The 24,598-nt window shown below is 40.3% G+C and overlaps 1 protein-coding gene across 1 annotated transcript in view; it reads right to left on the bottom strand.

The window, feature by feature from the left end:
- KDM3B (lysine demethylase 3B) overlaps positions 1–24,598 on the bottom strand; it is a 58,632-nt gene continuing 34,034 nt past the window's right edge. Inside the window, exons 12-24 of the mRNA XM_077768886.1 lie at positions 17,496–17,603; positions 15,674–15,801; positions 14,016–14,292; positions 12,928–13,184; positions 9,544–9,810; positions 8,603–8,774; positions 8,127–8,217; positions 7,858–7,988; positions 6,466–6,585; positions 5,080–5,219; positions 4,629–4,805; positions 4,037–4,171; positions 1–1,428 (exon numbers count right to left, since the gene is read on the bottom strand). Of these exons, the coding sequence (XP_077625012.1) occupies positions 1,348–1,428; positions 4,037–4,171; positions 4,629–4,805; positions 5,080–5,219; positions 6,466–6,585; positions 7,858–7,988; positions 8,127–8,217; positions 8,603–8,774; positions 9,544–9,810; positions 12,928–13,184; positions 14,016–14,292; positions 15,674–15,801; positions 17,496–17,603 (2,084 nt within the window). The 3' untranslated portion in view covers positions 1–1,347. The remainder of the gene's footprint in view (positions 1,429–4,036; positions 4,172–4,628; positions 4,806–5,079; positions 5,220–6,465; positions 6,586–7,857; positions 7,989–8,126; positions 8,218–8,602; positions 8,775–9,543; positions 9,811–12,927; positions 13,185–14,015; positions 14,293–15,673; positions 15,802–17,495; positions 17,604–24,598) is intronic.

Below are 24,598 nucleotides of genomic sequence, written 5' to 3'. Positions count from 1 at the left end.
GATTTGTTAGATTTTTAATAAGAACATGGAAATCCCAATCAGCCCTTCAACAAAATTAAAATACAGAAAGTGAAATTAAACGTATTCTACAGTAAATGACTTTTATTTAAAAAAAAAAAAAAAGGTAATTGTGAATGTATAAACAAGCCTGCACGGTACTACAGTACAGCTGGAAAGAAGATAGATACATTTTCCAACGTATCTATGGGCCAATGAATTCCATCGTTTTCAAATAAATTCTTAATAAAACTCCACAGAGTTGGAAAGTTTTGCTGAAAATATTTTTGGACAAAAAACCCAAAAAACCAAAAAGTCTCATGTAGGAAATCAAACTTTCCTTTGCATTCAGAAATGTAAGGAGTCCCAAGGGAACGCTGGTAATATGTGAAAATGGTTCCTGCGTCACCAGTGTGTGTATCTCTAAAACACCACAGCTCAGACGTGACAAAGTTCTTTCTCAGATGGCTGTTCCCTCAAGACAGGACTGAGATGGGAAGGGAAGAAACTAAAAGAATCCTAAAAAGCCAATTCTTTTCAATTCTGCTTTGGCTGATTTTGTGCTATAATGGGCAGTTGATTTCTAAAAATCATAGTTCTTCAAAGATTTTTATCGAAAGGAAGACTAAATGTAATGTGCCTTTCCTCATAATCCAGGAAAACAACTGTGGTATTTCAAAAATTCTAAAAATATCTACTTTCATGAAATAGTAACTATTTCACTACAAACCTATTTTTCACTAAATACACACGTTTCCTAATCCTGGAGCCTCCTGGGAAAAGCAGTGGGTTCTCCCTGGGTCCTGCAAGACTCCAGTGTTCATGGGAGAGATTGTGGAGAATGGCTTCACCCCGTCTCCTGGGATGGGCTGTGTCAGAGGTCACGTGCAGAGACACTGTCAGGCTTCCACCAGGTGTGTTTAAGCAATTAGCCCCTACTTGTACCAGTTATGTGATTCCCCCTACCTCCAAACACATTCCCACTTAACTAGGCACAAGAGAACAAAGAAAAGAAAGGTGTGCCCACATTCCCGGTTTCCATGACTCTCAAGTCACGAGAATGCGCAGGAAAGCCCAGCAAGGTTCAGGCAATTCAGAGTCCCAAAAGACCACAGGATGGGGATGTGGCACCCTTGGCTTGGAGTCTGAAACTGTGTGTGAACAGTGCGACTTTCCTGGGTCAACCTTCAGTGTTGAGGCAGCGTAGAAAAGAGTGGCTGGAGAGTTTGTAATACTGACCACACTGGCTCCCAGCGAAGGGCCTCTGCTCCAGCAGAGAACCCTGCTGTTCCCTGTATGTGTTGTGAGTGAAAGACCTGCTTCACAGGGGAGTTAGCAATTTCTCCATGCCTAAGATCTTGCCAGTTTGGATTCATGAGCCTTGAGGGTGCCGACAGCATCTTTTACTGCGTGATAAATGATATTCTTCACCTGGAGAGAGCAATCAGCACAGTCAGTTCATGGCAGCCCCATATTATATTCTCAAATAAAGATATATATTTTACACAGCCTATAAAGCCTACTAGTGAGCAAGGAAGTCTTTCAATGAGGACTGCGTATTTCCCAAATCAATCCTATAAATGATTTACAAATCACAGAGGATATAGGCTCTATATTCAAAAAAAAATGATGAAATCATTTGAAAGGCTACCTAATGACCATCATCTATGTATTTAGTAAGTGCTGGGCATTATTGCTAAGCTTTTTATGTTGACTTTCATTTAATCCTTACCACAGTCTTATGGGGTCGATTCTATTATCATCACCCTCATTTTTACAGATGAGAAACCAAGGAAACCAAGGTTCTGTGGTTAAGAACCTTGCCCAAGGTCCTATAGCTAATAGGAATGCCCTAAAACAACAGTGGATAGGTAGGATTATTGGATATTTTCTCCCTTTGTTCTTGCATTTTCTATTTTGCCTAAGAGGAACACATATTATACGTGAAACAGGAAGGAATAGTTAAGAGTTACTAAAATAAAGTGAATAGGCAAAAGACAGTTTTAAACCAAGATAGCAATTATTTCCGGGGAGGGAAATAAAGAGACAGAATGGGGAAGGGTATATGGAAGTTTCAATAATGTAGTTGTTCTGTATGTGTATATTGTATAATATGTATGTATAGGATGCTTTATTTCTTTTTTATTTTATTTTATTTTTATTTAATGTTTTTTATTTATTTCTAGGAGAGAGAGAGAGAGAGAGACAGCGTGAGCAGGGGAGGGTCAGAGAGAGAGGGAGTCACAGACTGAAACAGGCTCCAGGCTCTGAGCTGGCAGTCAGCACAGAGCCCGACGCGGGGCTCGAACCCACGAACCGCGAGATCATGACCCAAGCGAAAGTCGTACGCTTAACCGACTAAGCCACCCAGGCGCCCCAAGGATGCTTTATTTCTTAAGGTGGGTACTGGGCACATAAGCTCCCTTTTGCTATTCTTTATTTAAATTTTTTTGTATTGGGATGTCTAGATGGCTCAGTCAGTTAAGCCTCCGACTTTGGCTCAGGTCATGATCTCGCAGTTTGCGGGTTTGGGCCCCACCTCGGGTTCAGAGGCTGGAGCCTGCTTCAGATTATGTGTCTCCCTCTCTTTCTGTCTCTCCCTTACTTGCACTCTGTCTCTCAAAAATGAATAAACTTAAAAAAATTTTTTGTATTAATTCAACAAATATTTACTGAGTACCTAGTATGTATCAGATATCATGCTAGGGAAAACCAGTGAAGAGAGCAGTAAAATCCCTGCCTTCATGGAGCTTAAGTAGTTTACATTCTAGTAGGGATACAAACAAACAGAAAAAATACATAATATGTTAGACAGTGAAAAATACTACAGAAAAAAATAGAGCAGTGACAGAGGATTGGGAGGGTTGGAGGTGACGTATTATAGAGACCTAATGTAGGTAAGGTTTGAAAATATGCGTGAAAATCTGCATATTTGCATTACATCTATAGTATCAATGTTATCTATCAATGTGATTGTACTTTGTAATAAGAACTTTAAGATTGAAATGTTAAAAAAAATTTTTTTTAGGTTTATTTATTTTTGAGAGAGGGAGAGAGGAAGCATGACCAAGAGGGGCAGAGAGAGAGGGAGACTGAATCCCAAGCAGGCTCTAGGCTGTCAGCACAGAGCTGGAGGCAGGGCTCAGAACATGAACCCAGAGATCAAGACCTGAGGCAAAATNAACTGCGAGATCATGACCTAAGCGAAAGTTGGACACTTAACCGACTAAGCCACCCAGGCGCCCCCAAAAAACTTTTTTTAATGTTTATTTATTTTGAGAGACAGAGAGAGACAGCACAAAAAGGGGAAGGGCAGAGAGAGAGGCAGACATAGAATCTGAAGCAGGCTCCAGGCTCTGAGCTGTCAGCACAAAGCCCAATGAACCCATGAACTGAAAGATCATGACCTGAGCTGAAGTCGGAAGCTTAACCGACTGAGCCACCCAGGCACCCATGTTCTTAATTTTTAAAAAGGAACAGCAAAAAGGAGACTCAGGGTTGAAGGTGCCTGAATCCACCTGCAGGAGGCTGGGAGACTGTATATTCAGATTGCTGAAGTTCTGCCTAGGGAATCTTGCTTCCTTCTTCTTCTTCCTTTTTTTTTAATGCTACTAAAGCACCCAACAATTCTTAGGGACATGGATTGAAGTGTGTAGCAGGACATTAAGGAATGGAGTATGCACAGAAACATGCTGTGAGAAGCAGCTCTGGGGAAATGCCCTTCTTGGAAACATGCATGGAACGCTCTGCCACAGTGCTTTCGCCACCTACCTGCGAGACATCAGTCAGTTATTAACACTGAAATACTTTATCTCTCAGGGGCAGAGAAACAGAAGATGACGGCAGAAATGATTAGGTTAAAAGATATATGTCCTCTAAAAGTAAATCGGAAGAGGACTCATTAAATACTCTGTGGAGGAGGATCATCTCTCTAGTAATACTTCTCATAAAGTACTCTCAGAAAGCAGATGATCATCCTGTGTATGTAGCCAAGCAGGAGATGAGGAGACAGAGTGGGGGTGAAGGAGGAGTTATTTACCTGCAGTTTATCCTCATGGTTTGTATGAGTATTAGAGAGATGCCTGAATTCCTGTGTCAGGCGGAAACAGTGCTTTACATGTTCTGGAGATACAAAGTCTTCGGCTACTTTTATGCAACTGTATAGATTGTGCACCTGGGAGGGGAAAAGTACAGAGGGAAAAGAGCCCTTGGAGATTCAGCAACATATGGGAAACATCCATGATATAGTTTATAAAACAAACCCCCCCAAACTTGAGAAATGCTTATAATATTCCATTTTCATAAAAACAAAAGCAGAAAAAAGTATAAATTTATAAATGAAAATGTTAGTATTCGCACAGAAAAGGATCTGGAAAAATATACACAAGCCACTTCTGGAGAACGCAGGGCAAGGTAATGGAAAAGGGGCATGGCACAGGTAGCTGAGTTGGGACTTTCACTTTTTCCCTTATTTAAAAATTTTCAAATGCGCATTTAGAATTACACTGAAGAAAATTAAAGAGCAAAAAATAAGTTGCAGTTTAAGAACTGTCAGCGCAGTGTAGCCATTTATATATCTATTACTAGGAAAATCAGAAATAAGGAAGGCTATGGAACCAAGTGGAACTCACCTGGTGTGGGGCTCCAGCAGGTATGAAGACAGCATCCCCCAGGAACTGAACGATGGCCCAGCCTTGCACACCATACTCCTCATAGAGTCGCTTACGGAGGGTCTGGTCCAGGTACCAACTTTGGTCATGGATTGGGTCATGATCAGGGGGATTCTCTTGGCCTTGCTCTTCTCCAACCTGAAGCCATAACCAAACCCAAAGATGGCAAAATCAATACATAAAAATTATTAACAGCATAAATCCAATTCCCTACACCAATGTCTGTATTGGGACCAATCTTCTGCTTTATTCTATTCAACATCATACAGGTGTGGATTCAGACCTTCAGGGCATTTGGACAAAAAGTATAGGTCTTTAAAGCCAAGAAACTCCACACAAGAAACCCTAAACAGGCTGTCTCATCACCCCTAGACCCTTAATCCATGAGTGGAGAGCCTACTCGGGGGCATACCTTTCGGAGCAACTCCCGGATCTTTTCTGCATCCTTGGCTGCATAGATGTGCCATAAAGCACCAGGCTTCTCCTTTCCATCATGAATCCTCTGCTTTGTCACGTCATCAGCATCTCCCTCATCAATTGTCTTGAGTACCTCTGAAAAGAGCAAAATTACTTTTCCATGTAACCAGGCATTTCACTTCCTCTGAGTAAAGCAAAATGTTCAATTCAAACAAGCTTAGTCTCTACTATTCTCTGTCTCTCTGGAACAGTGTAAGGTAGAATCAGAGAATCAAAACTCCTATTTAAGCTTTCTAGACACAGTAAGAGCAACCCTAAATCTTCCTCACTTAATAGAGATGGCACGTTTTTTTTGGAGGGAGAGTTTTCTTTTAAAACCTGTTTCTTGCTCAAACTGTTTAGCCACATCTTATGTTCAAAATGCAGGTTATTTCCTGCTGTAAGTGGACAGACTCCATATACTTTCTCAAGACCTCTTTAAACTCTAGGGTTCTATGGATATAAGGCCATGAAACATAAAGTTTCTCTGGCAAGTTAAGAGGGTAGGCTTGTAATGCTGGTCTATTATAATCCCTTAAAGGACAGCATAACTGAAGGATGTGCAGGTGTATAGCATTAAAAGCAAATGTGTGGCAGCAAATATACCAAAATAATGACACCGATAATTCCTGAGCTGTGCGATCTTGAGTTACTTATTTCTTTCTTTAACATTTTCTACGTTTTCTAAAATGTCCATAATTAACACATATTAATTTAATTTTATTTTATTTTATTTATTTCTAGGAGAGAGAGAGAGAGACAGCGTGAGCAGGGGAGGGTCAGAGAGAGAGGGAGTCAGACTCTGAAACAGGCTCCAGGCTCTGAGCTGGCTGTCAGCACAGAGCCTGACACGGGGCTCGAACCCACGAACCACGAGATCATGACCTAAGCGAAAGTCGGACGCTTAACCGACTAAGCCACCCAGGCGCCCCACATATTAATTTTATACTGAGATGGCAAGGAGTAAAAATGCAGCAAAATGTCACTTCGATGCTTCAATTCTGTGCAGATAAACTGGCTTTATCATCTGTTACCCCACAACTATCTGGCTAATGGACCAAGTGAGTCAAGCTGCCCTTCCTTCTTCACTCCTCTTTTGGATGCTCTACACTCCGTGGAAAGGGAGCATTCCCAGAAAGAGAAAGACTCTGGTCAGAGATACACAAGTACCATTCTTCTCTCCTGGAACCTCCTTTCACTTAGCAACATCCACTGGGCACCTACTATGCATCAGGCCTAGGACAGCTTTCGGAAAAGCCACTGGCCCTGAGGAAGACGACACCTGATTCTACTCCTGAGGCTGAGCCTCACCTCCTTAAGTTGTGAGTTATAGAAATCATACCTTCATCATGAGCACCCTCCCCGATGGGGATCCCAACATACACCATCACATTGACTGCATCAGACACATCTAAATGAAGGTTTGTTGTGCCAACTCTTCTATCTTCTGCGGTTATTAAGCCTGAGGGAAAAGGAGGATATGCAGGGTGAAAGGGCAATATTGTGAAAAATCCATACGGATCCTACAAGTGAGAACATACTCGAAGATGTTCTTAAATGGGTAACACTGGGAGAGTAAAGTATATCTGTTTATTAAGAAATCACTCTCCTCATCTCTTTTCTCATGTTTTAAGATTGATTTCTAGCTTGGCTGACACTATAGATTTGGCCATTCACAGAACCAATTCTACTCCTTACAACACAATCTCCTTTTTTTTTTTTTTTAATGTTTATTTTTGAGAAAGAATGAGCAGAGGGGGGCAGAGAAAAAAGAGAGAGGGGGACAGGATTGTTGAAGTGGGCTCTGCACGGAAAGCAGTGAACTCTAGGCAGGGCTTGAACTCAAGAACCGTGAGATGAGGACCTGAGCGGAAACTGGGTGCTCAAATGACTGAGCCACCCAGGTGCCCCAACAATCTCTCCTTTATTTTTTTAAAGATTTTTTTTAATGTTTTTTTTTTTTTTTTTTTTTATTTCTAGGAGAGAGAGAGAGCATGAGCAGCAGAGGGTCAGAGAGAAAGGGAGTCACAGACTGAAACAGGCTCCAGGCTCTGAGCTGGCAGTCAGCACAGAGCCCGACGCGGGGCTCGAACCCACGAACCGCGAGATCATGACCCAAGTGAAAGTCGGACGCTTAACCGACTAAGCCACCCAGGCGCCCCAACAATCTCTCCTTTAAAAGCAAAACAGATATCGGCATTACTGACATTCAACTGAAGATTGGCTTTCACAGTGATTTATGGCCTTACTGTGACTTCACAAAGAGCTGGCAGGGTGGCATGCAACTCCGTTTTCGTCACTGCTATTTTATATATTATCAAGGCTCTTAAAAACTAAGAATCATGTCTTCTTGCACAGAATGTTTGAGAGGAAACTTTCTAATTACTGTAGATATACAAATTATAGACGTGATGCAAATCAATATGTGAAAAGCAAACACATTCAAACCCACCCTGAGGTGTGCGGCTGGCTCAGTTAGTAGAGCATGTGACTCTTAATCTCAGGGTTGTAAATTCAAGCCCCATGTTGGGTGTAAAGATTAGTTAAAAATAAAAAAAATCTTAAAAAACAAACAAACAAACCCAAAACCATCCTGGCTACTGTTAAATTCTCTAGTACCCTGCCACTTTGCCCTCTATTATCTCTATACAGGACCCTGACTAAATATCTCCCTCTATAGGTGAAATGGGGGAAAGTAGTGTCCAAAAAGGGCAATACGGCTTCTCCTTCGTACCGTAAGCATTATACATCTTGGGGCCCAGATCGGGCCTTACAAAGTAGCTGGGTAGCCTAGAAGCCAGATTGAGCCTGCCATCTCGTTTGGTGTACTCTGGCAGAGGAAGGTTCTCCATCAGATCTTCAAACCTACAGAAGATGAAGAAGGATGACTTAGCTTGTTAAGAGGAAGAAAAAGCAAAGAGGCAAAGTCCAGTTTTCTATGATTATTTTGTGATGCTTCAGCAAGGCAGAGGGTCTCAAGATGACCCACTGTAGTTCACTAACCTTGTAGGCATCATGTCCCGAAAGTCTTCCCCAGGAGGCCAGTCCTTAAGTTTAAGCACCATAGGCTGCCCATCTTCTGATCTTAATCGCTCTGAAAGACAGAGAGCACTCCCACAGTCTGCTCATTTAACTGCTGCCTGGTTTTTCAGACTGGAAGTTTTAGAAGACTAACTTATTTACAGACTTGTAACCCATCCTAATGGACTAGGTGAGCTTTATTTTCCTCACCCACTGCTTTATTTAATACATGCTATATTGTTCCATCTCACAAGGATTCCAGCTTCAAAAGTAAAAGTGCTCCACGCGACCTGGGGAGCGGGTGCTTAAGCCCACATTTGCTCTGGGAGCCATGTGATCACCGCAAGAGCTAGCTGGTTAGTACCAGGACACAATGTCCCCCTGCCAAGAGGGTATAATTTGCGTCCATGGGCAGAGCTGGGCTTCCTTTCCAGTCTGCCATCATCAAAGCTACTTACTGCATATGATCTCAAAGCCATCCCAGAAATCCCGAACTTTCACATCAGAAATTATAGCACAGTTCCTGCAGTTTACTAAGTCCACATCCTGGTCTCCAAATTCCTGGCTAAAGGCTTCTGGCTTCCAGAGTTCAGACTTGAGCTTTTTATGTACCCCTGAAACCAGCACTGGCTGTGGAAACAAAAAATATCCCGATCAGAACCATTTAGGAAATATTTTTAGCTCAGGGCTAAAGGACAGGATGGGAAGTTTCCTGAGGACAACCTCTTCTCATGATGATTTACTGTTCTTTCCCAGTTTCAGAATCTATAGGTTTCAACATGTCACTGCTCCATTATTATTCTTGATTCTCATGCTGGGGGGCATGCTACAGAAATCACTTCTGTTGGTCTAGTATCTTCCACTATTTTGAGGTGAGAGGACAAAAAGCTGACAAATGAACCTTTGAGAATACCTCCTCACATTGAGAATGAAAAACTATACAGACCATTCCATAACCTACCTCTTTTTCAATCATCTGCTGAAGTATAAAATTTAGGAAGTGTTATCACACTATCATCCAAACTTGTGCAGCCTTGAAACATTTACCTAGAAAAGTACTACCCACCTTTCTACCCACCTTCACCCTACCCCTATCACACTTAAGAATTTTCCTCTGAAAGTGTCACTAATGCCAGATCACCACTTCCCAGAAATTTCAACTACCCTTTTAAGAACACAGAGCTGTACAGCTTAGAAGTAGAAGGAACCACAATATATTCTTAGGAATCTTGTGATTTTTAAAAAAATCCACATAAAACTGAAGTAGCAAGGAGGTCTACAATGAACTACTACGTCTTTTCTCCCTGACAGAAAATCTCCCAGACAGAATTGAAACTATTCTGGCAGCTGTAGTGGGCAAGCAGCCAGCTGGCCCGGGTAACTACTTATTCTTACTCACCTGGCCTTGCTTCCAACATTCCCGGAAGATCTTCCAATTGTTTTTGTTGCTGGGGTCATGAAGACACAGAAGTCGGCCATCACAGAGCCATGAGTGAGATGTATGGGGGTCCAGCACATTCAACCCCATCACCATCTCTTTTACTTCCTTTTGGGTATCAGTCACGTTACAAGCCCGCTTTGCAGCATCTGAGGTTTTCTTATTTTCTACCACTGAGGCAATGATGTGGTCAAGGAAGTTGGGTAGGCTGGCCTTGTTCTTCACTCCCTGCCAGATACAATTCCATCAAGTAAGTCTGATTGAGGCACCATGAGAAGAGGATTCAAAAAACTGTCTCACAATTGTATTCAAAAGAAGGAGTTCTGATTTACCCGAATAAGTTTCACAAAAGTTTCTGAGATACCTTTAACTGAATGAGGGTTTGTTAAGTCAGTATCTTAAATTTCCATCTTTCATATTGTGCTTCACATTTATGAAAGAAAAGTATACAAAATTCCCATCTGCCTAAAGAGACTGGAGACCTAAGAAATTTCTTTAGCATCCAGCCTTGTATTAAGGGTTTGCATGTGGACCACAAGGATCACGAAATGCTGTAATTGAGTGAAAAAGATCATTTACTTTGAGGTTTATAATTTTTTTTTTCTGGTTAGCATGCCCAAGGATACAATGATTCAATTAAGTAATAAAGTGACTTATCAAGGCAGTTTTTTTTAATGTTTATTTTTATTTTTGAGAGAGAAAGAGAGAGAGAGTACGCAAGTCAGGCAGGGGCAGAGATAGAGAGGGAGAAAGAGAATCCAAAGGAGGCTTCGGGATCTGAGCTGTGAGCACAGGGCTTGAACTCACAAATGTGAGATCATGACCTGGGTGGAAGTTCGACGCTTAGCCAATGGAGCCACCCAGGTGCCAAGGCAGGGTTTTTTGTTTTTGTTTTTTTTTTTGGTTATTGTTCTTGTTTTTGTTTTAACCAGGGAGTATATCCCAATGAAGTGGTAAACCAAGTATTCAAAAGGAACTAAATATTCTGAAAGTAGTCTCCTAATGCTCAATTCTTCCCTTGCTTATCACCTCATTGTGAATCTCTCACATGTTCCAGGTGATGGGAAAGCTCAGGCTTAGAAATCAAAGTGACACACCTTATGTCACAGAACTGAGAGGGTTTGTGTAAAAAGCCTGAAGTATTCCTAAGCCTGAAGTACCACTGATCATTATCTCTACAAAGTGCATATAATCACAGAACTTCCTGGGAAAACCAAAAAAGAAAAAGAAGAACTAAGGGTTAGAGCAAGTACAAATAAAAGAGGGCCAAAAGTAATTTTAAAGTCACTAATGCAAAAGAGAAACAAATAACCCACACCGTACAGGGTTCAACCATCCACAGCTCATTGAATTTTAGCTATTAATCATAAAATAGAATGAGAAACATGTTTATGTACTTGCTTGAGATGATCTCTAAGACAATACACAGTAAAAACAGAAAAGCAAGGTGTAGAAGATCTGAGTAAAAAGAGGAGGAAGAAAGCATATGATGATTGGTCTCCAGAAAAGAAAATAGGTGGCTGGGAGATGATCATGGGAAGGAGACTTTTCACTACATCATTCATGCATTCATTTTTATTTATTTTAATGTTTTATTTATTTCTGAGAGAGAGAGAGAGAGAGAAAGAGAGAGAGAGAGAAAGAGAGAGAGAGAGAGACAAGCAGCGTGAACAGGGGAGGGGCAGAGAGAGAGGGAGACACAGAATCCGAAGCAGGCTCTAGGCTCTGAGCTGTCAGCGCAGAGCCCGATGCGGGGCTCGAACCCACAAACCATGAGATCATGACCTGAGCCAAAGTCGGATGCTTAACCGAATGAGCCACCCAGGTGCCCCTCACTACATCATTAAAATTTTTGTCTTGTGAATTAATTTACTCATTAAATGCTTACCAAGAACCTACTATGTATCAAACACTGTGGCACTAATGATATAGCAGTGAATAAAACAGTCAAAAATCCTTTAAGGAGAGGGAAGACCTACTATAAATCAAACATGGTAATGAATGTTATGGAAAGAATAGTAAGCACACAGAAAACAGATAATGGAAGATGGAGTTGTGACAGACTTTACAAAGCGTGGTTTAAGAAGAAGGCTTAGAGGAGGTGACATTTCAGAAGGGAGGAGATGAAAGTAATGATGACAAGCCTGTAGTTACATGACAAAGAGAGTTCCAGATGGAAGAAAAGAGAAAGTGCAAAGGCTCTGAAGAAGGATTCTTGCCTGGTCACATTCAAGGAATAGTAAGAAGGTGGGTGTGGCCAGAGCAGAGTGTACAAGGAAAGTGGTGGGTGAAGTCAGAGAAGTGCAGGGAAGACTCCTGCACAGATAAAGCTGGAGCGTTATTGTCCGCTGAAAGGATTCTGTTTATATTATGAGAGAAATAGGAAACCCTTGAAGGATTTTCAGCATAGCTGACAAAACTCATGTCAATGAAATCACTCATATTTAAAAAGAACCACTCTAGCTGCTGTGTTGACACAAACTATAGAGTGGAAAAGGGAAGAAATAAAGGAGACCTGTAAAGAATTTACTGCAAACATGCAGGAATGAGAAGATGTTGGCTCAGACCAGAGAGGAAGTGGTGGAGCTAATGAGAAATGGGTGGACTCTGAATATATTTTTATTTTTTATTTATTTTAGAGAGACAGAGTGTGTGAGTAGGGGAGAGGGGCAAAAGGAGAGAGACAAAGTCTTAAGAAGGTTCCATGCTTAGCGCAGAGCCTGATGCGGTGCTTAATTCCACAACCCTGGGATCATGACCTGAGCCAAAATCAAGGGTCGGACGCTCAACTGGTGAGCTACTGAGGTGCCCCTGAATACATTTTAAAGATTAAACTGAAAGTATGTTCTGGAAGATTGGATAGGAAATGTGACAGAGGGGAGTCCCAAATGACTCCAAGATTTTTGGCCAAGCAACGGGAAGAATGCAGATGCTCATGTCCAAGAGAGGAAACTAAAGGAGAAGGAGGCTTACGGGTGGAAGATCTGGCATACAGTCTTAGATGTGTTATGTTTGAGGTATCTATTACATATACAAGAAAAAGTAGTATGAATGTACTGTCTAGGTTAAAAAAAAATAATGCCTGCTTTTGTTAAGAAAATAGTGATTCCTATTGACTGAAAATTTCAATGTCTCAATTTCTATTGACTTCTTAACATGGCACAAAAGGTTCACTGTTTACAAGGATCTCAAACATTTCCCAAACGCACTGTAAAGATCTTGTCAGCTAGACAGACAACAAAGAGAACATAAGGCACCCATATATACTGTAACCTAGTTGTCAGATCTCTGATGGCTCTTCCTTGGAAAAGCAGCAAAAGCCAAAGCTGTAGAAAGGACACTTACTGCTGAGGACGTAGAGAAGACCGGGGGGAAGGGTATGCCTGTGTCCAAGGGGGTTTGTGGAAGCTTTCCGGGACCGGAGTGAAGGAGGTCTCGAAGGCTAGAGCCTTCTGTTTTGTTGTTGGAGGCAGTGGGACCCAGTAACAGACTGTTAAAAAGCTTTGGAGTCAACGGAGAGACCTTTGCAGTGGAGTTGAATGAGTCCAGCCCAAAGGGTGAATGAGACTCTTTACTGAGCACTGACCTCAGGGACCCGGCTTCTGTAAAGACATAACAGGGAATAGCATTAGGCATGACAAGTAATATCCAACAAGCAACTGACTCCTAAAAATGAGCCAAGTGAGGAAGGACTTTCCCCTTCCCTGGCACACAAACTACATACAGTTTGGGCCAACCCTGATGAGGTTAGGACTATAGTAGGATCATGGCCAAAGAGAAGCTCTTCTATTTCTTTCTTCCTTTTCAAATTTCCTTTTGTTCCCATCCACATTTCGTCTCTCACTTTCTAAGATAGTGTTTCTGCAAATGTGTCTTCAGAACACTTGTACTGAATCACCTAGAGTGTTTACAAAATATGGAGATTCCTGTTTGTACACTAAGAAAACGTCATTTAATAGTTCTGGTGGGGCACAGGAATCTCTATTTTTAACAATTCTCCAGGCAACTCCTGGGCCCATGGAAAATCAATACTGGTTGTATAACAGAACCATCTGGAAGCTTAATAAAAATCTATCAATTCTGACTAACGAGGTCAGGGGTAGAACCCAGGCATATCCCTTTTCTTTTGAGGTTTTATGTTTTATTTTTTAAAAAACAGACTCCACGCTCAATGTGGGGCTTGAACTCATCACCTTGAGATTAAGAGCTGGATGCTCTACCTACTGAGCTACTCAGGCACCCCAGGCATGTCTTTTTAAAAAAAGCTCCACTTCTAGAAAGAAACTGAAAGTGATTCCCTCATTTTAGTGACTAGCCAGAGAAAGCAAGCATCATGTTTCATAAATGAGGATGGTAATGTGTGAGTTTAAAAAAGCTGGGAATAACTTCAGTGTTCCACCCACAGGCAGGGCAGAGGCTTGTGTTCATCTCACCTTTTGTTTCTTCTTTAGCCTTTTGAGTTGCTAAATCCGCCAACCAGTGCAGGGCAGATGAGGGGGGCGCTGTGTCAGGGCAAGGGGGCCTGATGGCTTTTAGCTCACTATTGCTATTTGAAGCCGAACTATCTGCTTTCAGAGACTCATCAGATCTGATGTCAGTGCTGTCAGCTTTGGGAACATGGTCAGTCTCTGATGTTACTGCTGCAGTTCCTCCTCCGCCTGAGAAGGTGGTTTCATTTCCAGAAGAGGCACTAGGGTTTATGCTAGGGAGCTAAAGCACAGAAGGCCAACATGGTTAGAGTGCTGTTCTTGCATAGGGAAAAAAAAAAAACAAAACACATAATAAGGGCTGCTGACACTAAAAAGTCTGGGAAAACAACCATAAACTGTCCCATAAACTGATATTTCATTCACTGATTAATTTAACACATATTTAAGGAGTCCTACAACATGACAGAAACTGCTTGGTTCTGTGAAAAGATCAATGAACATAAAAAAAGTAATACAATTTATTTTAAATGTTATTAAAATGTATTTATTTAGCATGCCTGAGGCTCAGTTTCTGCAATGGTAAACTGATGATTAGACTGTGACCTCATAAAGCTGTTCTGAGGATTAAATGAGATAGTATATGCAAAGAGCTTAGTAGAGTGTTTGGCATACATAAATGTTCCATAAATGTTTATTATTCTATTACTGAATTTTCTTAAAAAAATTTTTTTAATGTTTTATTTATTTCTGAGACAGAGACAGCATGAGCAGGGAAGTTAGAGAGAGAGGGAGACACAGAATCTGAAACAGGCTCCAGCCTCTGAGCTGTTAGCACAGAGCCCGACACGGGGCTCGAACTCAAGAATTGTGAGATCATGACCTGAGCCAAAGTCGGATGCTTAACCGACTGAGTCACCCAGGAGCCCCTATTACTGAATTTTCCAGATGATGTGCTCTAATATGTCAACTCTGCTGAAAATGTATCTTGAGATCCCTTAGCCTTAATTCCTGCATCTTCTACTGACCATGTATTAGTTGTGTTCCTGGAAAGTGCTCCAAATGTAAGCAAGTTAGGTGTGTGTGTGTGTGTGTGTGTGTGTGTGTGTGTGTGTGTGTGTGTGTGTGTGTGTGTAAAACAGCCTCTTGTTCAAAAAAGTTACCATCACACCGGAATGACCTCCACCTCTGACAGAGCAATGAGCAAACCACTGCCTCTCTGGAGGCCTGGGATTGTTTTCAGGGTAGAAGGATCCCAGCTCAGCAGGCCAATCTTCATATTTCTGTCCTCAGTACCTAACATGACAAGGACAGGGACCATACACACACACTGGACTGCCTTCCTAGTAACCTTTTCTATACTCTTCACTTAATACAAGGACCCTGAGGTATAAATCTTGACAAGATGCAAAGAATCTCTTTGTGCTACTTATCAACCCAGCCTGAGTTGGTTTTAAAGATAAATGAAGAAAAACTCATACCAGCTGGAGGGAATTAAAATCCCTTGAGTAATTTTTTGGGGGCTCTCTCTCTAGATAGGTTTCTCCATCCCCTAATTCCTCAGGAATCCTACAGTAGCCTAGGACAACACAGGTGAAAATGGGGCATTTCCTGGGACTAAGAAGAGAAGTTTCTCTCATATATACCCACACATACCACTTTACCTGTGACATCCCATTGGTGACAGCAGGTCTCAGCACAGATTTGTTCTGCCGACTAATACAAGGGCAGTTTGCTTTTATTCCCCACTTGCCCCGGGCAGCATGTACCATATCTCCAATATTGTAAAGAGCTGGAAGAAAGAGAGTAACAGAAGCCTCAGAATACTTTCTGTGCTAGATACTGTGCTAAGGATCTCAGTTACATTATATTCCTCAATCCTTACCATATTTCAATGAGGTGGCAGCTTTTACTTTCAAATATTTTTAAAAGATATATTGGGGCACCTAAGTGGCTCAATTGGTTAAGTGTCTGACTCTTAATTTTGGCTCAGGTTGTGATCTCATGGTTTGTGGGACAGAACCCTGAGTCTGGCGCTGGTGCTGTTGGTGTGGAGCCTCCTTAGGATTCTTTCTCTCCCTCTCTCTTTGCCTCTCTCCCACTTTGACTCAAAATAAACAAACTTAAAAAAATATTGGGGCACCTGGGTGGCTCAGTCGGTTAAGTGTCAGAGCATGTAAACACTTTAAATTGTACAGCTGAGATTTAAATACTTTTAGTTATGCCTAAAAAAAAAAAACCAGAGAAAAAGTGGGGAAAAAAACAGACCAATGTAAACTTAATGTGGACATTTAACCAATGCTTACATCAGTAGGGAGCAAGCATCCTACCAAATCCCTGAGGGAGCCCTTCTGGTTGGAAGCACTGGGGTATAAAGGATCCAATGAGTGCCCTCTGTCACACTGAAGGAGAATAAGGCAGGAGAGTGACCATCTTCAATGTGTAAGTATTATTACAAGTATGGAAGGTGGAAACAGACTTTTTGGAGGAATCACTGAAACAAGCTGGGAATGTGACATAAACATAACCATCCATTGCTACTGTTAGGCTGCCTTCATGGATTCAAAAGGTTTGCTTAGCTTCAGCTGGATTTTTACAAGCCTCAAAGCAAAGGTCTTTCTGGAAGCATGTGGGACTTTTTTTTATTCCGGTCTTGCCAACCACAGGAATGTAAAATGTTTGGAAAAGTAATCAACTTCTCCAACCTGAAAGGTGAAGCACAGTGTGTGTACTGGCTGCATAAAACACATATCTAAAGTTTCAAATTCTCAGAAAAACCTGGGGAAGCTTAACAAAAATCAGGCTGAGATAAACCATTTTACCACATCTTATGATGTATAAAGTTAACCTCAACTAAATCAAAAACTTTTTTTCCACCAAATTTATTTTTATTTCTTTGCTTAAAAATATCTTTTAAAGATTTATTTATTCTGAGATAGAGTGTGTAGGTGGGGGAGGGGCAGAGAGAGAAGGAGAGAAAATCTCAAGCGAGCTTCCTGCTGTCAGAGCAAATCCTGACGTGTAGCCTGATCCCACAAACCCGGGAAATCAGGACCTGAGTTTAAACCAAGAGTCAAACACTTAACTGACTGAGCCAACCAAGTGCCCCTATTTATTTTTGTTAAAGTTTATTTATTCAAGTAATCTCTATACCCAATGTGAGGCTTGAACGCATGACCCCAAGATTGACAGCCACATGCTCCTCTGACTAAGCCAGCCAGGAGCCCCTCTTTCACCCAATTTAAAAAAGAACTCCTTTAGGTGCCTGGGTAGCTCAGTCGTTTAATCATCTAACTCTTGATTTCCACACAGGTCAGGATCTCACAGTTCATGGGATCAAGCCCCAAATCGAGCTCTGCATTGGCAGTGCAGAATCTGCTTGGGATTCTCTCTCTCTCTCTGCCCCTTTCCTGCTTGAACACCTCTCAAAAGAAATAACATAAAAAACAACAACAACAACAACAACAACAACAAAAACTCCCTTACCTGTGCCAGGGATGATCTGTGTGGGCATGAGATTCTCTGGTTCATGGGACTGCCCCTTTGCACACTTCAACCAGGAGAAAACCTCTTCATCACCCATCTCCTCTGTCTCTGAAACAGAAATAAAATGACTTCATTTATATTACTAGGGTCACAAGATGTATCCCTCTTAGGGAGTCAGAGTTTCAGATCCTAAAGGCCAATTTTCCTTGGCCAAAGAAGATAACATCTAACTTTAAAAAAAAATCTACTTCACTAATTTATTGTTATTTATTGTATCTACATATAAAAAATTTAACAATTTAGTGTGCACTTCCATGAATTTTCATGAATGTATACAGCTGCATAAACATTACCACAATCATGATATAGAACATTTCTATCTTCTTTCCTAAAGTTCCTTCGAGCCCTTTGCTTGCTGTCAATAGCCTTTTCTCAACCTCTGGCCACCAGCGGTCAACTTTCTAATACTAACATTTTTGCTTTTTCTAGAATTTCATATAACTGGAAGCATACAGTATATAGCAATTTGTGTTAGATTTCTTTCATTTAGCATGCTTGGAGATTCATCCATATTGTTCATGTATGAGTAATTAATCTCCTTTCATAGCTGAGTACTGTTCTGTGGTATGGATGTACATTTTTATTATCCATTTACCAGCTGGTGAACAGTTGGACTGTTTCCTATTTTGGGGTATAATGAATAAAGCTACTATTAACATCCAAGTACAATCTTTTGTGTGGACACATTTTTTCAAAATTTTTAATATTTGTTTATTTTTGAGAGAGGAGAGTGAAAGCACCAGAGTGGGGGAGGGGCAAAAAGAGAGGGAGACACAGAATCCAAAGCAGGTTCCAGTCTCTGAGCTGTCTGCACAGAGCCTAATGCGGGGCTCAAACTCACAAGCTGTGAGATCATGACCTGAGCTGAAGTTGGATTCTCAACTTACTGAGCCACCCAGGCATCCCATGTGTGGACAGGTTTTCATTTCTCTCATAAATACATAGAAGTGGGATCCTGGGTCATATGGAAAGTTTATGTTTAAATTTATAGATTTTCCTAAGTGACGGAACCAATTTCCATTCCTATGAGCAAGTGTAAAAAGTTTAGTTCCTCCACATTCTTAGAAACACCTGGTACTGTCAGTTTCTAAAATTCTAGCCTTCTAAGTAGGTAGAGGGGTTTCTCATTATAGCTTTATTTTTTTCCTTTTCGTAATTAGTGGTAATTTTTGAAATGTGTTTATTTTTCATTGATCTATCTTTTTTAATTAAAAAATTTTAAAAATGTTTTATTTATTTCTGAGAGAGAGAGAGAGGCAGCATGAGCAGGGGAGGGTCAGAGAGAGAGGGAGACACAGAATCCGAAGCAGGCTCCAGGCTCTGAGCTAGCTGTCAGCACAGAGCCCGACGCGGGGTTCGAACCCACGAACTGTGAGATCATGACCTGAGCCGAAGTCAGACACTTAACAGACTAAGCCATCCAGGCGCCCCGATCTATCTTCTTTGATAAAGTATCTGTTCAAATCTTTTGCTCACCTAAAATATCAGGTTGTTGTCTTCTTATTGCATTGTAAGAGCTCTTTATGGTGGATTCAACTCCTTTAACAAATAGGGGATCAGCAAACCTTTTCTCCTAATCTGTGTCTTGTCTTTTCATTTACTCAAGGGTGTCTTGTGAGGATCAAAAAATTTCAAATTTGATAATTTTTGTTTTTTTTTTTGTTTTTGTTTTTGTTTTTGTATCCTAAGAAGTATTTATCTAACCCAAGGACACAAAGATTTTTTTTTTTCCTAGAGACTTTTTAGTTTTAGCTTTTTATATTTAGGCCTACAATTTACTTTTGGTATATGGTGTGAGTAAAAATAAAGTTGATTTTATTTAGTATGGATACACAATTAATCCAGTACCATTTGTTGAACTATCTTTTCCTGAGTGAATTATCTTAGCACCCTCATCACCTTATCTGTTGACTATATATGTGTGTCTATTTCTGCTGTTGTATTACCACAGTGCTGTAAATTCCTATAGCTTTATAGTTAAGTCTTAAAATAAAATAGTATAAATCTTCCAAATGCCTTCTTTTTCAAAATTATTTTTGTTATTCTATTTTTTTTACGTTTATTTTTGAGAGAAACAGGGAGCACACAAGCAGAGGAGGGGCAGAGAGAGAGAGAGAGAGAGAGAGAGAGAGAGAGAGAGGGAGAGAGAGAGAGAATCTGAAGTGGGCTCTGTGCTGACAGCAGAGAGACTGATGTGGTGCTTGAACTCATGAACTGTGAGATCATGACCCAAAATGAAGTCAGACCCTCAACCAACTAAGCCACCCAGGCACCCTTAAATTTATTTTTTATTTGAGAGAGAGAGACAGAGAGAGACAGCATGTGAGTGGGGAATAGAAAGAATTTTAGGTAGGCTCCACACTGAGCACAGAGTCTGTCACTGGGGCTCCATCCCACAACCCTGGGATCATGACCTGGGCCAAAATCAAGAGATGGAAGCTCAATCAACTGAGCCACCTAGGCGCTGCATGTGTTTCTTCCATATTAACTAAATTTATCCTTAAGCACTTCATGGTTTTTTGAAGCTACAATAAATATTAATTTAAAAATTCAATTTCTAGTTGCTCATTGATAGTATACAGAAATAGAATTGATTTTTGTTGAGTTTGTCCAGCAATCTTGTATAAACTCACTTATTAGTTCTTGTAGCTTTTTTGTAGATGGCTTGGGGTTTTCTTTTTTCTTTTTTTAAAGTTTATTTCAGGGGTGGGGGAAGAGAAGGCAAGCAGAGAGGGGCAGAGAGAGAGAGAATCCCAAGCAGGCTCCGTGATCTCAGCAAAAAGCCTAACACAGGGCTCAATCCCATGAACTGAGGTGAAACCAAGATTTGGAGAGTTAACTGACTGAGCCACCCAGGCACCCCTAAGTTTATTATGTTTTTAAATAATCTCTACACCCAATGCAGGGCACAAAACCATGACCCCAGCTCAAGAGTCACATACTCTTCCAGCCAAGCCAACCAGGAACCCTACTTGTATATACAGTTTTCTATATAGATGATAATATCACCTGAGAATAAAAAACATTTTACTTGGGGCACCTGCGTGGCTCAGTTGGTTAAATGGCTGACTTTGGCTCAGATCATGATCACACGGCTCATGAGTTTGAATCCTGAACGAGGCTTGCTGCTATCAGTGCAGACCTGCTTCAGATCTTCTGTCGCCCTGCCCCCAACCCCTTCCTCACTTACTCTCTCAAAAACCAATAAATCTTAAAAAACAACAACGTTTTACTTCATTCCAGTATATATCTTTTTTTTGGGAGGGCATGTTTCTATGCATTTGTTTTTTATTTCTTCATGCTGACTACTAACTCCAGATCAGTGCTGAACAGAAGTTGTGAAAACTGGTACCTTTCTTTGCTCCTAATCTTAGGGAGAAACATTCAGTCTTTTGCATTATGTAAGATGTTCCTATCTATACCTAGGTTCTGTGTTTTTCAACCTTTTTTTTAATCACCCCTCCACCCTGCAGACCTTTACAGACTTTTTTTTTTTGGTAATTATATTACCCACTCCAAGAAAATTGGATATAAGATATACTGTATATCTATACTGTATATACTGTTTCATATTTCTCCTTCTTTTGAATTAACTGCTTTTTTATGCTTTGATTTTATCTCCACTCTTGGCTCACTGGCTGTATACACCTCTTTATTTTTTAGTTTGCTTTTGGGTTTGTAGTATTTCTAGCTTCAAATACTATACCACTCTTCACACACAGTGTGAGATTGTTATAAACTATTCTTCCATTTCCCCTTCCTTTCTCTTGAGCTATTACAATTTTTAATTTTAATTATAAGCCCAAATTACATTGTTACTTTTGCTTTAAACAACTTTTAAAAAGATTAAAAGCAACAAAGTCTTTTATATGTATTCACATATTTACCACATAGATGTTCTTCATTCCTTTGTGTAAATCCAAATTCCCTTACTGTATCTTTTGTTACCCCCGAAAAACTACCTTTGTTTGCAGTGTGAATCTGCTGGTGACAAATTCTATCAGCTTTTCTTTGTCTGAAAGACTATTTCATCCTTGTTTTTGAAGATACTTTCACTAGGTATGAATTTTAGGTTAATAAGTTTCTCAGCACTTTAAGATGCCGTTCCATTGTCTTCAGATGAAGAGGGTTTCTGACAAGTTGTCTGTCATTTTAATCTTTGTTAGTTTGTATAATAAAGGTGCCTTTCTTCCTTCCTGTGATTTTCAGGTTTTCTCTTTATCATTGCTTTTCAGTAAAGTGGGTTATGATGTGCTTTGGTGTGGTTTTGGTTTTTTTTCTTTTTTTTAATCTTAAAAAGTATTTATTTTTGAGAGAGACAGACAGAGTGCAAGCAGAGGACAGAAAGAGAGGGAGACACACAATCCGAAGCAGGCTCCAGGCTGTCAACACAGAGCCCAGACATGGGGCTTGAACCCACAAACCATGGGATCATGACCTGAGCTAAAGCTGGATGTTTAACCAACTAAGCCACCCAGGCGCCCATGATGTGGTTTTCTTCATGCTTCTTCTATTTAAGATTTATTATTGATTTGTGGTTTTATAGCTTTTTCATCAAATTTGGAAAATTTTTGGATTTGTTCAGATATGTTTTGTATCTCCTTCTGACCATTTCTCTTTCTGGAACTCCAGTTAAAGGTCTGGCAGACTGCCTGATATTTCCTATACTTAGAGAAGGCACTCTTTAATTTATAAATTTAAGTTTTTCTTCTCTTTGTGCTTGGTTTTGGATAGTTTCTATTGTTACATCTTTAAGTTCAGTTTCTTGTGCAGTATCTAATTTGCTATTAATCCCACCTAGTATAATTTTTTTGAGACTTCTATCTCTAGATGATTTATTTGGGTCTTTTATGTATTTTCTGTTTCATATTTCCCTTTATGTACTTATTTTTATTTTTTGAGAGAGAGAGAGAGAGAGAAATAGAGAACATGTGCTTGAGTGGGGAAGTGGCAGATGGAGGGGGAGAAAGAGAGAATCCCAAGCAGGTTCCATGCCTAGTGTGAAGCCCAACATGGGGCTCAATCTCACAACCATGAGATGATGACCGGAGCCAAAATTAAGTGTTGGATGTTCAACCAGCTGAAATCAAGAGTCAGATGCTCAAATGACTGAGCTATCCACGTGTTCCTCCCTTTATGTCTTTAATTACACATATATGATTTATAATAGCTGCCTTAAGGTCCTCTTACAGTAATTCTATCATCACTGTCATTTCTGTATTTGTTTCTATTGAATGTTTTTTCCCCCCAGATTATTGGTCATTTCATTCTGCTTTTCTGCATATTCAATTTCATTTTAAAACATTTTATTAGTGTCGCTCAGTTGGTTGGGCATTTCACTTTGGCTCAGGTCATGATCTCTCTGTCCTTGAGTTCGAGTCCCTCACTGGGCTCTGTGTTGACAGCTCAGAGCCTTGAGCCTGCTTCGGATTCTGTGTCTCCTTCTCTTTCTGTCCCTCCCCCATTCATGCTCTCTCTTGCTTTCAAAAATAAACATTAAAAAAATTTTAAAAATTGTATTACTCAAATACACTTGATATATACAGTTAACATACCAAAGTAGTTTCAGGTGTACAACATAGTGATTTGACAATTCTATACATTATGCAATGCTCACTATGATACAAGTAGTTCCCATCTGTCACCACACAATGTTATTACAATATTATTGACTATATTCTCTGTGCTGTACTTTTCATACTTTTGACTTATTTATCATTAGAAGTTTGTACCGCTTAATCCCTCACACATATTTCACCCGCCCCACCCCTACTGCCTCCCTTCTGGCAATCACTAGTTTGTTCTGTGCATTTATGAGTTTGTTTTACTTGGTTTTTTTTTTAATAATTTTTTCTTTTTTAAAAAGTTTCTTTATTTTTGAGAGAGAAAGCATGAGGAATGGAGGAGCAGAGAGAGAGAGGGAGAAAGAGGATCCAAAGCAAGCTCTGCATTGACAACAAAGAGCTCGATGTGGGGCTCGAACTCACGAACCATGAGATCATGACCTGAGCTGAGGCTAGATGCTTAACTGACTGAGTCACCCCAGGTGCCCCTATCTTTTTTTTTTTAAAGTGGTGTCTGCCCAATGTGGAGCCTGAACTCACATCCCCAAGATCAAGACTTGCATGCTTTACTGACTGAGCCAGCCAGGCACCCCGTTTTGTTTTTTTTTTAGATTCCACATATAAGTGAAAAATATGGTCTCTCTCTTTCTGTGACTTATTTCACTTAGTGTAATAGCCTGTATGTCTATCTATGTTGTTGCAAGTGGCAAGATGTCATTTTTTTTTTTTTTATGGCCGAGTAATATTCCATCATGTATATGTAGGTATATACGTGTATATACACACTTAGGCTGCTTCCATATCTTGCAGTAAACATAAGGGTGTATGTATCTTTTCAAATTAGTGTTTCCATCTTCTTTGGGTAATTACCCAGTAGTGGAATTACTGAATTGCATTTCTGTATTTTATTTTTTGAGGGATCTCCACACTGGTTTCCACAGTGGCTACACAGGTTTACACTGCCACCAACAATGCACAAGAGTCCCTTTTTCTCCACATCCTCCCCAATACTTGTTATTTCTTGTCTTTTTGATACTAGCTATTCTGACAGGTGTGAGGTGGTATCTCATTGTGGTTTTGATGTGCATTTACCTGATGAGAGTGATGTGGAACATGTCTTCATGTGTCTGTTAGCCATGTGTAGGTCTTCTTTGAAAAAAATGTCTATGCAGGTCCTCTGCTCATTTTTTAATTGGGCAGTATTTTGTTTTGTTTTTGTTTTTGTCTTTTTTTGGTGTTGAGTTGTATAGTATTCTAGTTTGGATATTAATGCTTTACTGGATATATCATTTGCAAATATCAAATATCTTTTCCCATTCAGAAGGTTGCCTTTTTGTTTTGTTGGTGGTTTCCTTCGCTGTGCAAAAGCTTTCATTTATTTTTCTTTTGTTTTCCTTGCCTGAGGAGACATACCCAGAAAAATGTTGCTATGGTCAAGGCCCAAGAGATTACTGCCTGTGTTTTCTTACACGTGTTTTA

This window comes from Crocuta crocuta, unplaced genomic scaffold (genome assembly GCF_008692635.1).
Source record: "Crocuta crocuta isolate KB4526 unplaced genomic scaffold, BGI_CrCroc_1.0 scaffold64, whole genome shotgun sequence".
Classification (NCBI taxonomy): domain Eukaryota; kingdom Metazoa; phylum Chordata; class Mammalia; order Carnivora; family Hyaenidae; genus Crocuta; species Crocuta crocuta.
This window is presented reverse-complemented; position numbering and strand designations above follow the sequence as displayed.